The sequence below is a fragment of the Pholis gunnellus genome (genome assembly GCF_910591455.1).
Source record: "Pholis gunnellus genome assembly, chromosome: 6".
In the NCBI taxonomy this organism is placed as follows: domain Eukaryota; kingdom Metazoa; phylum Chordata; class Actinopteri; order Perciformes; family Pholidae; genus Pholis; species Pholis gunnellus.
The window spans coordinates 9,188,427-9,205,765 of NC_136532.1; the positions used below are offsets into that span (position 1 = coordinate 9,188,427).

Sequence of the window (17,339 nt, forward strand, 5' to 3'; positions counted from 1 at the left end):
TGACACGTTCTCACTCCCAACTTCAAATACGGCAGTTTAATCAGTGGCCCCCACGTGCCAAACTATGTATCCCCCTCTAGCGCCAGTTTTTCACGCCTCATAACATAATTGTGATATGGGTTAAGAAAAGTATGTTAAGTAAGTAAACATGTTACAGTATGTTAAGTAGGCTGCGTTACAAATGCGTTGTGGTAACGTTACGTAAACTAAAAAAACTCCGTAAAGGTACGCAGCAACGATACGTAGCTTGAAATAAGTCAACATTGATTTTTGGTTTGACATGGGACACAAACACCGCTCTCCTAGAGGACAATCCTGTTTGTTTGACCCATCCATCACCCCAGACCGCCACCCCAAGCGGAATTTGTGGCTCTTTATGCTACATAACCTGACTTTGTCCTTAACTCCCTCTATTGCTATGGCGTCATATTTTGCCTATTTGACAAGTTGAAAGTAAGAAGGGGTTGAAAATGCAGTTGAAAATGCAGATGCAGACATCCTCATTTACTTACAGCTGTAGGAGCAAAAATCACTGTTCATACAGTAGACATTAAACTGAGGTTTAATGAGGCTGTGGCTTTTTATAACCCACAAAAACAATACAATGTCTGTGCTTTACTATCACATTCACTTTCCTATACTAATCACTAAACATCGAAGCAAACACAGTGAGAAACTTGTATGGTTGCTTAAACAGAGTACACATAGACTTTTACCAATAAAAACAGATTCAAGCTTAGTTCATAAATCTCCATATCTATCAAAGCACAGTCACTGACATTCATAGTCAATGGTGCCAAGCTACGTAAACATTTTACACTGCCTCTGACGAAGACAGTGTCTGATTTATGTTCGCTATGCGTAGAAAGCTTTATAAATCAACATATTTAAAAAGCTTTCTTCAACAGAGCAAGAATAAATTAAATAATGTGGAGAACCCAAAGAGCAGAACACTCGGTTGCTTATTATTATGCATATTATGCTTGTTCCTATTTTCATTTACCATTACAAAATAATTTGTGCCACTCCCGTTTTCCAGTTTTTATATGTTTTTATAAATTGGCCTGCGTGTCTGTAAACTTTGTCCTTGCTCTATGTCATGTCTGCCTATTCTAGTGACTGTACTACAGGCCTCTTTGTCACCTTGTACCTGCTCGTCCACCTGTCAGCCATTCTCTCTGTCTGCTTAGCCGCTGATTGACTAGAGGGTCGCTCTGGCTTTATTTGCGCTCATCAATTCTTTCTCCATACTTATAGTCCAGGTTGTACAGCATGTCTAATACATTTGCCTTGCTCCACTCTGTGAGGAGCTTAAAAAACAGACCCATCTGTCTCCCCGAATCACGCTCACTAGATTACAGTTAAAAATGTATTTGTAAACTTGCGCAAGCCGTGATCTTTGACTTGGCTAAAGATAACGTGGAACATGCTCAGATGTATTGAGGCAATAAACCATCATTGATGAATAACTTAACACCCACCCACTAATCACACATATATTAAAAGTGTAAAACGAAAGTGTAAATAACTACAATAGATAAATGTTGGCCATAGCAATGTAGAAAAGTGAAAACACGTAGAAAGGTTCAGCTACAGGTGAGATATTCAGAATTGGAATATTTTATGACAACCACGAGGAAAAAAAAGTAATTGACTTTCAAATGTGGACATATTCTGGTCCAACTTTACACATTACCAGTCAAAAGCATCCTCATTTCCTCCAGCAGAGTTCGGTTGAGTTCCTGCCTCCTGCTGTTCAAACGACAAGGCTTAAGCACCCACTCCCCACTGCTGAGCAGATCATTGGCTGTCAGCTGCTTTCCATCAATGAACTTCAGAGCGCCGTAGCGGATACAAAGACGGGTACAATTTCCACTGACCTTGCCCACCAAGGCAACCATCTGTCCGAGAAGCATTCCTCTGGGAGACGGTACCGCTCCATTAACACCATGATCAACCATCACCTCAACAGCTTTTTCCCCCCATGTGGTCACCTTACTCTCCCACTCCTCCCAAGTCTCCCATGGATATGACATACTGTGCATCCCCCACAGTCCCACACCACTTTATCCTCATCTAATAGAGATGACTGTATTACTGCTGCCATGCTATTCCCTGCGGCCAAAGCGTTTTTAGCAAGATTTATAAAAACAGCTTTTAGAGTGTCTATATGACCCTGATTCACTTCAGCGTCGGTACACTATGCCACTTCCCATACTAGTTGTTTTTTTTTTCAATTTAGAAACCCAATTGTGCATAAACACAAGATGTCATGTTTTCTTCAAAAGGATCCATTCTCTGTACTACAATGTTGGTTGTAAAGTACATTTTTGCAAAATCCCTCTTTGTTACCTTTATTTTCCATAACAAAGAACATACAGATTTAAATGACATGACATCTTACAAATAGGTTTATTTTCCATGTTATTATTATTCTTATGTTTTATACTGTTTTATATTTTTGTGTCAATAAAATAACTTACTACACTGAAGCCCCATCCATGTCCATTGATTACCTTCTTAATGCACCTTCTCCCACCTTTTCAAGTGTTATAGTGAAACTAAATAAGGCATTTTGTCCCTTTCCTCCATTCGTCAGGCTTCTCTTCTTCCCCCCTCTATCCCATCTATCCTCCAGTTTCCTGGCTCAAAGGGAAAGCTGGAGTTAATGTAGTGTAGCAGCCAACGGTATGCAGGGATTTCACCTGCATGTACCGACCAGCTCAGTGGTACTCCGTCTGTGTTCAGAAACCCCGAATCCACTCTCCCCTGCATGCTTTCCCCTCAATCCTCTCTCTTCCCTTGACTCTTCATCTGAAACCTCCCTCTGTTTCCCTTGTTTGCTTTGTGTTCTCTTGGGCTGAATCTCATTTTGAGAGTGTGTAAAGTCCAAGCTTTTCCTCTCTGGAAGGCGGGCTCTGTGTCAGGCGTGATATCCGTCAATTCCACACTGGAGACCTGACTTCGCATCTTACCGGCAGTCAGTGTTGTTGTTTTTACAACCAAACCCTCACCTCATAAAATTAGCAATTCCCGTGAACCATCCCTTAGTTTATCTAAGTGGTCTTAGTCTTAATGACCTATTTTGTCCTTTACAACTTGTTTATGTTTTCACAATAAGTCAGTTAAAGGATTTGTTTATCCACTGCATAAAATATTACCAAAATAAGCTATAAGAGAAAATATTATCTGTTGATATAATCACTGGTCAAGATAATGTACATGATTTTAGGCCATTATGTACCTTTACATGGGAAATAAAAGAGAGGGATTCTAAATATAGCATTAGAGGGAGGATATCAAAGGAGAAACATCTATATGAACGTTGTTCAGCAAAGAAATGAAACGGACAGTACAAAAGGAGGTGTTAACACATCTGGTATTAGAGGAGATTCCCCTGAGTGTGGCGAAAGGGTTAAAAATCAAACATCTGCAAATGAGCTTCAGCCAATGTTACTCCCTGGTTGTCTGTCAGAGCCTCTCTTCCCCCCAGTTCTCCCTCTCTCTGCTTGACTTGTGAGTCTTCCCCACCATCAAATAACAAAGGAAATGCCAAACTTTGGGTTTGTACACTTTAACTCTACATCTAACTTTTCGGTTTAAGGCCTTTTTGCTTCCCGACGTCCTGCTCTGTTTCAACCTTCCTCTCCCTGCCTGAGGCATTTACAGCGTTTGTTTGACAGAGCAATGTTGAAAAACTGGTATGGAGTAATACATTTCAGCATTGTTTTGGTTGTCTACCTCCCTTTTTATTTTTTTCAGTAATAGTAATAGTAATAGTAATAGTGCTCGAAGATTTGCAAATAAATTGTTCTTTTTGAAAGCCTCTTGGAGAGGAATGAGCAGGTTAACTTCAGAGAACCACTGCTCCAGACTCTCGTTCAGCATGATTATTTTACAACATTAAATAGCAATATCTATGAATAGGATGTATTGACCTTGATGAATTGAGAAAAAGAAAAAAAAATGTAAGGAACCATATTTGCAACTAAACCTCATTTTCAGAGAGGCATTATGGAAATCTGTCTCTCTAACTATCTCCATCCTGTTCTGCTGTTTGACCAACATCCCGTATGTCTTTGCTTTGTCTTTCTTCTCAGCCTTTACCTCTGGCTATCCTTATCCCTGCCTCAGGCATTTCACTCGTGTATGGCTCGAAGGCAGTGGCTCTTGAAATATGGATTGAGCCTCGAATGGAATGCCTGGAAAATTCAATCATCAGCTGAAGTTGTGGCTGGAAATGTTCAAGTACCCAGCTCTTGGGATCTGAACTGAAACTTAGGACGTTTACCTCCAAATAGCAAATAAAATGCTTCAGGGCCTGAATCATCGCTAGTCTTCCCAACTATCTATTGCTCTCTAAATTGTCTATTCCTTTAGATCTAAGTGCCTATCGCCATCCACCACTCTTGCTTTATTTGCCTTCCTTCTCTTCCTACCTTATACCTTTTTTTTTTTTTTCTTTCAACGCTCCAGGCTTTGCATTCCCAGAGTCCCTGCAGAGAGTTTAACCAACACTTGATAAAAACCAACACTCTATAAAAGGCTTGGCACCTTTTAGGTGTGCATCACCTTCAATACCTCCCCCATCTTCTCCAGCATGTAGTACCCCCCACACACACCCTCTTCTCTGACATTCACATACCTTAAGTGTCTAACTTTATCTCAACTTTCCTCAGCTCCCTTCTTTCTTCTTTTATTCCTATGACCTATTTTGATCTGCACCTGCCTATTGTATGCCCTGGGCTGCTTTGACACTAGAATCCTTATCATTCACTTGTACTAAAGGATTTTAGTCACAAGCACATTTCCATCCAAAACAAGTGCTCTGGGATTATAACACCCACGCGACCACTGGACGCGTTGTAATTCTGGTTCCAATGTCTGTTTGAAAAAATAGCTTCAAACAATAGTGGAATTGTGTCTGCTGTGACAGCAAATTCTGAGGTATACCACGGCCCAAACCTGAGAATTTCACCATTTGTCTGTCCGGAAAAACCTCTAGCTTCTTGTGTTTGGTCTTCGAAGAAGTCTGCCGTACCTCCATTTAATCCTGTTAGATCTCTCTCTCTCTCCCCCTCTCTCTCCCCCTCTCTCTCCCTCTTATGACAAAGGGCATTTCCCCTCCAGTGTAGTAAACTACTAATCCAGGGTCACGTTTGTAAAAGGTGTTACACCATTTTCAGTTGTTTTTCTGTTTATCTGCTTTCCTGGCTGCCTTTTTTCTCTGCCCTGCCAAATTTGCTATGCCTTTAGATCCCTGTCCCTTTCCCCTCTCTGCTTTGCTGTTTCTGTTTGCCCTTATATATTCACATCACTTTTATCTCTTTTTCTGTCTTGCTCTCTGAACGATTTTACTCTAGAGGAGACAAAGTAAGACATGTCCTCCCTTTATAAAGCTTGTAGACCTTTGGTGTTTGGCTCATGAGTGTTCCTGTTTGCCTCCATTCTTCTGAATCTGCCTTTATCATCAACTTTCCAACGTCTCTCTTGGCACAGCTTTTATGTATTTTTCACCTCCTCTTTCACCTCCCACCAGCTTTCCCCCCTGCGGCATCTCTGGGCTTCACTATTGTTAAAAAAAGATATACATCTATGCATCTATCCCTCATCATTCCTTGTTCTCTTTCCCTTGTCCCTAGAAGCGACTTCATACTGTCGTCTCTCCTATTTTCCCTCCCTTACTCCATTTTGTCTCCTGCAGTGCAGATATGGCTCAAACATGGCATGTCACTGGAAGGTCCAAACAAACATCCATGAGGCCAATAGATTTGCAGTGGTTGGGCTCATTAACCCCTCTTTCTTTTTCGGCGCAAAAGATTGGTGGTGTGACATAATATGTTTGTACCTTTCAACTTAAGACTAAATATTGCTTCAGAAAATCAAGCTGGACAAAACTGTTTCCTGTTTAAAAAAAAGAAAAAAAATGAATGTATAGTACATCATTGAAATACAATTGCTCAGCTTTTGTTTATGTTAAGTTTGAACCATGAGAAAGGGGACTGTGCATTTGACTACTGTATGTCTCACATTTCCTGTGTGTTAAACAGGTGAATTTTAAGTGATCAATACCTTCATGTCACATTTAGTAAGTAAGTCATTCAGTAAAAGTCAAGGCATTTGAACAAAAATGAGAAAATTCCCAGAAGTATCCTGCCCCAAACACTCTCCTGTTCTCTGCTGAATGTCTTTTCTATATGTAGCCTTTAGCGAGATCAAACGCACGCTGGGAGTTTACCTACAATGAGTCTCTGTAAGGTGAAAACTTGGCATTTCCAATTTCATTCCATTTTTTTTCATCAAGTCTTAAAAAGTCTGCCTGTGATCAATTTCAGATGAAAAAAATCTCATTTTCCATTCCATTCTTTTATTTAGCAACAGCCTATTAGATGCTTTTGTCGTATATGCATGAAACCTTTCTGTATTCAATGGCATTTCTTTCTTTTTCTTTTTATTCTTCTTTTTGTTATTACCCTTTTCTCCATTACATCTTTCACCCCTATCTGCACTGTCAAGTAATTTATTTCCACCTCTATAAAAGGAGCAGACACAACAAGGTGAGGTGACACTCTTCACTGTAACATCGGCGGGCACACTACGGTACTCTTACTCTTTGTATGAACCTATAAGATCAGGTGTTGGCCTTTTCACACTTCTCCCTGCGTGATGGGGAGAAAGAAAGAAGGGAACAAGAGGAGTCTTTCATTGTTCTCATCTGGGCCATTACTCACTAATGAGCAAATTGTTAGGAGGGAGTTTAAAGATAGGAGTGAAGTATATTTCAAGGTATGGATTTTTGTTTTAAAACTATTAACATGCTTCATTAGGCAGCACTATGCAAGGTGACAGAGAGAAGTTTAATAACCATGAAAATGGGTTACAGCAGGAACTCTAGTCCACACTTTCAGCACATGGCACAGACCCAGGACACTGTATCGTACTATATGAACTGCATTATGACAAACAGGGCCTGGTATGAATGATATCCTCCTGGGGTGGGCACCACTTTAACATGTTGATTTCATATTTAATGTATAAACTTCTGGTAAAATATGTATAACTACAGTAGAGACTCCATAAACAATACGCATGCAGGTAATGCACAACAGGCATGAGTGGCTGTTGCTACATTGACCAAGTTAAGCCAATATTTGACCCAACGGTGCTGACAGGTGTAACAGTGTTATCCTGAGGGTTAACGCTTCCGCAGAACTGCAACGGTCGGAACAGCATTATCGGTTTTAACCGCCGAATGGGCACAGTTGCAGAGCGGCGGCTGTCAGCCAGCCAGTGGGGCACAACTGAGCCGGCTCTGTAAACAAAGCTCAGATAAGATCGCATTATAACACACAAAGAGGAAGAGTGACTTCATTATCTAATCAGGACGCCATCACTCTAATATCTCTTTACAATAGTTTGTTGCTGCAATATTAATATTCTGAGTGTCATATAGAGAACCTTTGTGGTCTTTTATCATTTCACTCAAAATATCAGCACTTTTATTGTTCTCTCATTAAAAAAAGCTGGCAACCTAACAAGCATCCCACTTTTAAAACGGCTCTTCCGTTCGGTATAACCTTTTACTATTGTGCCTCAGGGCCCTCTCGTCATTGGCTAAAAGCAAAACCAAACAAATCACCTTAATGTCAACAGTGTTGTTAACACTAAGTGGTACATCACACATTTGCTCAACAAGGCCCGTGTTGCTGTGGTTCTGACTGGATTACGGGCAAGGTCACTCAGCAGGTAACAGTAACTTGTCACTCACATTTTGAAATATGTCAGTGTGAATACAAGACACCCGAGGACAGACTGAAAAGAAGTGAAAGAGAAAGCGGAGCAGAAATCAGAAAAGAAAAATGACAGAAAGGAATATGGAGGGAGATAGACAAACTGTGGCAGAAGGGAAAGAAAGATAATAGAGAGAAAACTTGTGTTCTCAGTGTCCGGAACACACCACTAGAGTTGAAAATAGTTGCACCGAAGCTTCATTTGAGAGGACACACTCGGCTGTCTGTTCTCTAAAGAACTCTTCTTGTACAAAGACGAGGCCTTTTGGGAACATTGCTATCATCTTAAAAGGCCATCTCTGTCTCTCTCTCTCTCTCTGTGTCTCTCTCTCTCTCTCTCTCATGCTCTTTCTCTCTCCCCTCTCTCCTTCAACAGGGGGTGAGGCCATTAGGGAACAATAGTGATATCTTTAAAGGGCCTTCTGTGGCTGAGAGAACATCACTGCCAAAACCCCAAGGATCCATGTGCTGAATCAGTGGTCACAGAGCACAGAGCACAGAGGGGAAGGAGGGATTTAAGTGGGGTGCAAACATGTATGTGTTTGTGCGTGTGTGTGTGAGTGTGTGTGTGTGTGTGTATGGGGGTCTGTTGTGTAGATATTCTTTTAACTATACCCCATTTGGGCACACATTTTAGAGTTGATTAAAGGTTGTCTAGCTCGGCAAAAAAACGCCGTTCCTACTTTCCGTCTTGATCGGGTTTACATTAATGTCACAGTAAAAGCCTTTTCCCAACAGGCATGAAAATATCTGTTGTTTTATTTGCATGCAACTCTCAAGAAGTTGAATTCATGGAGACCTTTGGTGCAGAAGAAAAATAGCCAGAAACCAGATCAGTTGATTCAGATTTCAATATATGAGGAAAGGCAGCGATGGACAAGATACTGCTCAAAATTGCAGTCAAGCACACACACGTTATGTACTCAAGCAAATATGTTCGTATTGTCTCTCTACGATTTCTTCATACACTTTTTGGACATGTGACACGACATTGTTGCCCATGCAGCACTTGGGCTCTCACTACACCATTCATCGTGGGTCAGATTGACAATTGTTGTTCTGTCAAATACTTAATATGCAAAAGTTACCAGGCGCTATGCCAACAGTGTAACATACACACAGAGCAGCACTATAGTACTTAATAACTGTGTTATTGTATTCTTCGATCTACCATTAATTTACTGATTGAATGCCAAGAGTGTCTTAGGGTTTATGTAACCTTGCCATTTACTACACTGACATCTGAAGTGTGCTACTAGCACTTCCAGAAGGGCCACATCAGCCACTATTCAATATTCATCCAACATAAACTGCTTGGTGGAGCTCACCGGCTAGAGTGCATATCAAATACACCAATACAATGCTTTAAAGCCTTGGAAGATCGAACTGGAGCCTGCAGAGCGTATTGCAAAACACTTCCGCTGCAGATATATCCCATTGGAGATCAATGCATGCAACACATTAACGGTGTTAATTGACTACAATGAGTGAGATGAAGCCCTGCTATATGGATTAAATCAACACTGAATCACCTCAGGCAGGAAGTTATTACACTGCTCTCTATAGGCTAAAGCGTGTCCACCCACCGATGAGTGATGTCACAGCTAGTGTTTTCCATCAGCTTGCAAAATACCTGCTCAGACATCACTCATCGGGGTGTGATCCTAAATGCAACATGCTTTTAAGTTTCATTCCCTTGGGGAGCGGTGCACCGGCAGTGTACAACCCTTTATGACTCAGAGTTCAATTAACTTTCAATTAACAGAGTTCAATTAACTAGCAGCATGATGGCGTACACTGACAGGGTACGTGCTGTGTGCGGGTCTGATTTAGTTCAGGATCATAACTCACAAGAGAGGCTCCTCGCCAAGCAATCAAAAAGGTCGGACTTATAAAGGACACAATACGTAACAGACCACATGCACACCTACACATTATGAATACACCTATGTCCACAGAAACCAGCAACGTGATATTTCTGTTAAAAGAAAGCTAAGACACTGCACAAACAAAGTTGCACTTTATAAAAGGGACGTATGATGCTTCGAGTCTAATGTTAGAGCTAATGGACTGGAAAGAGAGAGGGCGGACAGACAGAAAGAGATGGAGAAGCAGGGTGAAATGAGACAGCATGCACACACGCAGGCAGACGGATGTGTCACCAGCATACAGATACATATGTGATATGCATATCTGCTTGTGTGTCTGTTTGTTTTGACAGAAAGACAGAGAGAGAGAGAGAAAGAGAGGAGAGAAAAAAAGAGAGAAAGTCGTGTTTCTGACCGAACCATACATCCATTAGCTCTCTAATGTCCTACCATGCTGAGAAACCATTGATACTGTTACGTTAGATACATTCGAAATCCACACAGCAGTTTCATAGACCTACTATTGCCCTACAAATGCAAAGCAAAAGTCATTTCACATTTGATCAACATTGAGTTATAACCTCTATCTGACTTCCTGACATCTGTTCTATTATATGAAAAAATAATATCATGCCACGTGTGTGTAATCTTTGCAAATGTTCAGCTCTTTAAATCTTCACTAATAAAACTGACCTAATGACCAAGGCAAAACACACTTTGGCTTTGAGGTTCCATCATTCTGACTATATATTGCTGCCCAGGCTAAAAGTTAGTGCACTCTGGCTTGATAGTCTGTGTGCTCTAGGACTCTTCACCGCACTCTACGTCATAGAAAGGCAGCTAGTCGACTCTTTTTTATCTGTATGTCAATTTTTAACATTGATTTCATTCAGTATGTTATTCCACATAATCAAATAAGCCATCTCATTTTTTGACACTAGTCATGTGATTTGGTGTGGTTGAGATACCTTACATAGTTAAATGTATTCATTTATAAACTAATATATTGTATTGCTTCCAATATAAGTGTTCCAAATTACGATCCTAATTCCACACACACACACACACACACGCACACACACACACGCACACACACACGCACACGCACACACGCACACACACACACACACACACACAGACAGACAGATTTCCTTACCAAAATCAGAATCATAGAAGAGGATGAACTTCTGCCAGCTGTACTCAGACACCACTTGCATGATGACCTCATTGAGATAGACGGGTGGGCGGACCGATAGGGTGTAGTCATCTGTTCCAGGGATGCGACTGGTTGGTGGGCAGGTGGAGCGAGGTGTTCCCGCCGGGGCGCGCTGGATGAGGAGGTGGGGGATGTGCATGGCATTGGACAGAGTCTGAAGGCTGCCCGCAGACATGCAGCCAATTGAACTGACCAGAGCCAGGATACCGCGGTTCATCAGCTCACAGGCTGGATGGAGGGGAGGGAGGCAGCAGAGAGAGGAGGAGAAAAAACAAAAGAGGAACATGTTAATTTGCAAAGCATGAAAAGGAAATTATGCTTCGATGAAGACACAGCGGCGGTAAAATAATATATGTTACGGCTGTGGGCAGTACCAAGTCACAGTTTTGATCACAGCAATTATTCATGGTAAGGGTGCACTAAGGCAAATAATTCTTATTCTACAGGTCACCACACTGCAGCACCAACTACAGAGACGGGGCAGTTGTCAGCGAGTTGTTCCTGTTTGTTTTCACGTGCATTGCATAGTCATTTGGAAGACTAAAGAAACAGACAGACAGGAAGAATTACGAAATACACATACGGTAAAGGTACATGGCAGCACAGTAGGGAACATATTGCAGGCTACATGTACACAAATAGAGTTTTTTCTGCACTACTCTATTGTCTATAAATACAGGCAAGCTTTCAAGAGCATGAAAGCTGAGTCTTGATATGATGTGAATTGATATACTGTAGCATGACTGCATCACCGAAACACTTGGTGCAGAGCATGCTTTGCTTTTTTTTGCCAAGCACTGTTCTAGCTATTGAATCAAAGTCTTTGGCCTGGAGTGAAGCATGTGTCCACATTATTGATTGACCTTCAGGCTGCTTCATGAGCAATAACACAGTATGTAGCAGTACATTACAGAACACTATTAAAGTATGCTTTTATAACAGGTGTATTCATAGTTGTATTATAAAACCATGTTGTTAAAGATGCCCTTCTTGGCAGAGAGACTTTCCACCATCCCCCAGTTGTTTTTGCTCCACTGTCTAAATGCTCCTCGACTCTGAGACACTTTCTATGCAAAATTCACCTCCTTTTCCTCACTTCCACTTTTCATCCTTCCTACACCTCTTGTGCTGTCAAAAACACCTCTACCTCCTACCCTCTCAACCCACTCCCCTGTTATCTTCCCTCTTGTCCAAAACAGCCCCTCTGAGTGCTTACCTTTCAGCCCCAATCATTTCAAAGCTGCAGTCTTGCAGTGATTTGTATTTTAGTTGCCTCAGAGCGCCACTGAATGTTGTACACTGTCCTCAATTTGGAGTCATCTGCCTTCCTCTTCCACCTCCTGCCTAGCATTCCTCTCCAGCACATTTTCCATTCCAGCATCTTTACTCACCAGCCGTTCTCTCCCACATCTTTTGTTATCCCTCAAGGCAACACAAACAACCACCTATCCTCTTTCCTACCCCCACTCCAGCTAGCTTTCCATTCATGGCCTCTTCATCACTCTATTTTTTTGCACACTTCTTTGCCTCCCACAATCTGCTCTTCCACTACTTTCACCCACATGGCCAATCACATGTCGCCCTTAGTTCTTGGCCCTTTTCTCTGTCCCTCGTCCATCTTGTTTCATCCGTCACTTCTGCTGCCATGCTGCTACTCACTGCGTCATTCGCTGTACGCTAAGCACAAATCTTAGGCGTTTATTTCACTTCTAGCTGACTTAAAACTTGACACAGAGTCCGTGGGTAAAAGAAAAACAAGTGGGGAAAAAAGTTTAAAACATTCCAAAAAATGAACTAACACGATCTACAGAATGTTACAGTGTTGACGACGGCATTATGACAAGATGTCTATATTGTGCTGCAGAGACATTAGCATTCTAACCAGCTAGATCTGTCCTGTCCTGTCGTCCCCTCAGTCCAAAATGAGAGGATAAAGAAGTAGAGGTGCCCCAAGGGCTTGCAGTTGAATGTAAAGGGTCCGTGTACATTTGATGGTTTGTTTATTGGATTAAATCCATAGTGGTAGAAACGAGAAAACCACTCAGAGTTTTGTTTTGCTGATCTGGTGGGGAGTCGGGATCAGACACCTGGTTGATGGGGTTCCCGCTGGCTGACTTCAAGTTGCTACACAGCCGGAGCTGCGGCACAAGTCTAATTTTGCAAATTCTTGCCCTGCTGTTATCTAATAGTTGGCTTTTTTTATGGAACTGATGAGAGTAAATTGAGATCGTATAGAGACTCAGTAGTAGAGGTGAAATGCTGCCCCCTATTTGTTTGGAGCATGTGGCCAGTACAGTGAAGACAAAGACAAAGACACAGATATACACACTCAAATGGTACAATGGCAAGAAAGCACAATCTAAACCACACACAGTCAGCTTGAATAGTATAATGCCACACAGACCACTCTGTCGACACTGCAAAAACTAAGCTAGAGAAAAGAAAGAAAGTTAACAACAAAGAAAAGCTTGAGGAGACTCATATTGCTGAGAAAAGCAGAATAAAATATTGTATGTGTGCATGTGTGTGTGAGAGGGAGAGAACATAAGAGCTATTCAATGTGACAATGTCTACTGTGTCAACTGGTTTGTACAAAAACAACCTAATGAGTTGGAGCAAAGTGTTTTTTGAGGATGAATACTCAAATCGTGACACGTGTGTTTGTCTGCGTATTAATGAGGCACAATGTGGTGTCTGCTTCCTGTAATTGCATGTTGTTCAATCACATAGTTCAAGCATTACTGATTTAATTATGATTCGTTACTTTTAGGATGTACAAGTCACCCGTAAACTATATTCATTCATCTGTTCAAGATACATTCATTGTCTTGAACACCGAGCACGTGTGAACAAAAAAGCCGAATGCACGGGATTAAAGACATGCTGGAGCTGGACCACTCAAAAAGGTACAGTTTATAAGGTTAATTGGTTACAGTTGTCAATCAAGTCAATTCTGTAATTAATTGGCAACACATTGTTTGGAACAATTCCCCTCTTTAGTAACAGCTAAAGGGTTATTTCAGCCAACCATTGATGTCGATGATTAATGAGTGGAAGCTAAAGCAGTTTCAATCTCTCTGCCCATTGTGCAAGTCCACATTTTGAGGAATTAATTAAAGTGTAACAATATATGATTAAACTTCCCCAAGTCTCAGCATACTGCTTAGTCATGGTCATTATTCTTCAAACCAATGAGCCCAGGATTCATCTTCTATCTACATATCTACCTTCATGTTTGGGCAAAGGTACGTCTGTGGGTGTGTGGGAAGGTGCACATGTGGACTTATGTGCGTACATTAAGTATGAATGCATTTTGACTCTGCACATGCATGTCTGCATTTCTATGAATATTTAAGCCGAATAAGCCATTCATGTATCATAAGCTACTTGATCTACTTTATTCCACATCCCTATTATAGCAGTCATGCTAACTAACGCTTCATCCGCCTTGCTCTAGTCTAGCTGTAGCGCATTAGCTTAGCATCATCAAGGCTTTTGGCTAATGGAAGGCTTTGCTAATCCTCTACTTATTTGGGCACTTTGGAGAATTAGTGCCCTCATCCCCTCAACATCACACATTCTTAAGTCTGCAGGGGGCTTCTAAGCACGAGGCTCATTAATGCTCTTTGCTAATGACTTAAAGGGCCCGTTGCGTTAACCCAGCCCAATGTTACATCACTCTGAAGTGTGCAACAGTTAAAGGAGAGTTTGACCTATGAGGAACACACTTTGCTATCGGTATGAAAGGTCTAAAGTATAATATATTTTGAAAGTAAGTCCTGCCCGAGTGAGTATGAGTCCAAAGTGCCTTAAACCTTTTTTAAACACTTTTAAGAACAACCACTGTTTACAGGGACTGCAGTTGGAGCACAAAAACACATTTTGTGTGTAGGAGTGCAAACAATTGGAGTTTTTCACCTAAACCGTAACCGCCTACTAAACAACACTCACCCACCACCGCCGCCACCACCATCATCGTCATCTCCAGCCCACACACAAGCCCACTCACACATGTGAAGCCCTGCTGTGCATGAGCCGTATCCTGACTCATGATAAATCATTCGGGGGTCAATCGGGCTAAAACAGGTAAGACCTGTCAAGCAGCCATGCAGAGGTGTTTATTTGAGGGATGTGCATGTCAGTCGTACCAACACACATATAGGCCTACACGTCCCAGAGCTCAGACTGCCAGCCACAGGGATAACTATAGGGTGTCGTCTATTATTTACATATTTACCTTTCTTGCCTCTTCATCTTTGAAGATGATTTCTGTGTTGTTGTTTTTTTTGTTAATGAAATGCTTGATTGATCGGAAACCTGTATGGGGAACTCAACAACGTCTAAGTACATAACAGCTACCTCGTCCTGGTCTTGTCTATGTTTACCGACACTTGTGATGCATGCTCTCGGCGCGCGTTGTACATGTGTTGTCTGCAACAGAGCATGTTATTGAGCCCTCTCTCCAGCTTGTCGGTCTGTCAGAAGAAATAGACTGCAAGCACTTCACCAGCACCCAGGTGTGACCGATTCTTCTCTCTATCTGTGACTCTCCAAGCAGCTCTCCTCCCACCGCACACTCACACACACACACACACACACACTTCATCACACTGATACCAATCCTCCAGTTTCTGTGGCCCAGTGGCTGAGGACGGAAAGGGGAGGAAAGAGAAAGAGGTACTGTAGGATGCAGGGAAATCAATACCTGAAGAAAACCAATACAAGAGTGTCCGTATGCCTGTAGCTGTAAAACGTTTCTTGAGTAAGTTAGACACTATATACAAGAGACATGGACAACAGTTTTAAATAGAGTGAAACAACTCACTGTGAAAGTTGCCTTTCGACATTATTGTCCTCATGTCTATTGAATTGGTCTTTGTGTTTTTGCAGTGTTGCTATTAAGGTTTAACTTTTTTGGTGTTTGTTCTTTTACTGTGGAGCTTTCATGGTTTTTGCTAAATTTTGATTGTATAGCAATTTGAGTAACTGATGTTGTTTTTAATTGTCTTTTATGAATAAATATGGATTGGAGTGGACTGAATTATATGAAAGCCCTAATTTATTATCCCTTTACAATCACTGGGTGAATTGGTTATTTGAAGCAAAAATGACAATAGAATCAGGTGCAAATGACATAGACATGCAAAAAACATATATTAACACTGGTAGAGCAACATAGTTACCCTTTGTGTAATGTGCCAGAAGTACCAATCTCATGACAACAGTCGCTATGGCAGCTGCCTGCCTCATTATGTCACCTGTGTGGGTGGATTTTATGCTAAATGAGGGGTAAAAAGCATAACCACCAAAAGCACTATCTGCTATAAAGGGCATTGAATACTGTAAATTACAAGTTCAATTTAGTAAAATTCATATGATTTTATAAGACAAAAATAAGGAAAAAACAAGTTATATCTGAATGGATTATTAAAGGGACAGTTCCCCTCTAAAATAAAAAAAATCATATTTCAGGTCACATTTATATTTACTTGGGTTTTTCAACCAAATTATTTTGACGCTTTGAGCAGCACAAGCTGAGTGCCATATAGTCCCATTATTTAGAAGGCAGACATCTCTACGTCCAATATCTCCAAAATGGCAGCTCACATCAAAAGAAATCTAGATTGATAAATAGCACTGCAGTTAAGAGCAAAAATCTGTATGGGGTTTTGGGATGAACTGATCATTTAAGAGCATCATAACTGTGAACTGTAAGTTTCTAACACCGAAACTTTAAAACAGATATGTTAAATGACAAGCAGTCTTTGGTGAGTCTCCAAAATCTCCAAAACTCTGAATGGAAATCCAACCTATCCAACAATCCAAAATTAGGAAATGACTGCAGTTTAAGCTAAGGGTGGGTGGTGTCGTCAATATGGCATACACCATTTTGATAAAAACAATATGGATTTAATTTGTCATACATTCAATGTTATCAAAATGACATTGAGAGACTTGAAGATGGAGAAAGCAGATTAGAAATGTATGCTGCTTGTGTCATCAATTAATATAGAAGACATCGATCCATCAATTCTGTGAGTCCAATATTGCCATAAAGAAGTTCTGCTTGTTATTTTCCAACATTGCTCACAATGGTCTCATACAGACAGTGATATTTGAGGGAAAGATTTCACAGAATAAATGCTATAGAGGACATTTTTCCAACAATTGACAAATTGATATCGTTTCATGGTTTATATTGTCATCCAATAGCAATGCTAACAAAAGGCTATTTGTATAAGCTGTTTTTCTTTTTTCAAGCTTAGACGACAGGAACAAGGACAGCTCAATTTATGAGAGAAGTAACCCATTATGTAAAGCAATAAGCTGAATGAAAAGACATTGAGTGTCTGCTGGCTGTAAGATGAGTACGTAATCATAATCAAGCGTTTGGTTTCATCAGAAATCCACTGACAGAGACAGAGAGGAAGTGCTAGCCAGCGCCCACAGCACTGTCATAGCCAA

At 41.0% G+C, this 17,339-nt stretch overlaps 1 protein-coding gene across 1 annotated transcript in view; it reads right to left on the bottom strand.

The window, feature by feature from the left end:
• grid2 (glutamate receptor, ionotropic, delta 2) overlaps window positions 1-17,339 on the bottom strand; it is a gene marked incomplete at both ends in the record, with an annotated part of 431,005 nt that overhangs the window by 170,174 nt on the left and 243,492 nt on the right. Inside the window, one exon of the mRNA XM_079161163.1 lies at window positions 10,815-11,102. Coding sequence (XP_079017289.1) covers window positions 10,815-11,102 — 288 coding nt within the window. The remainder of the gene's footprint in view (window positions 1-10,814; window positions 11,103-17,339) is intronic.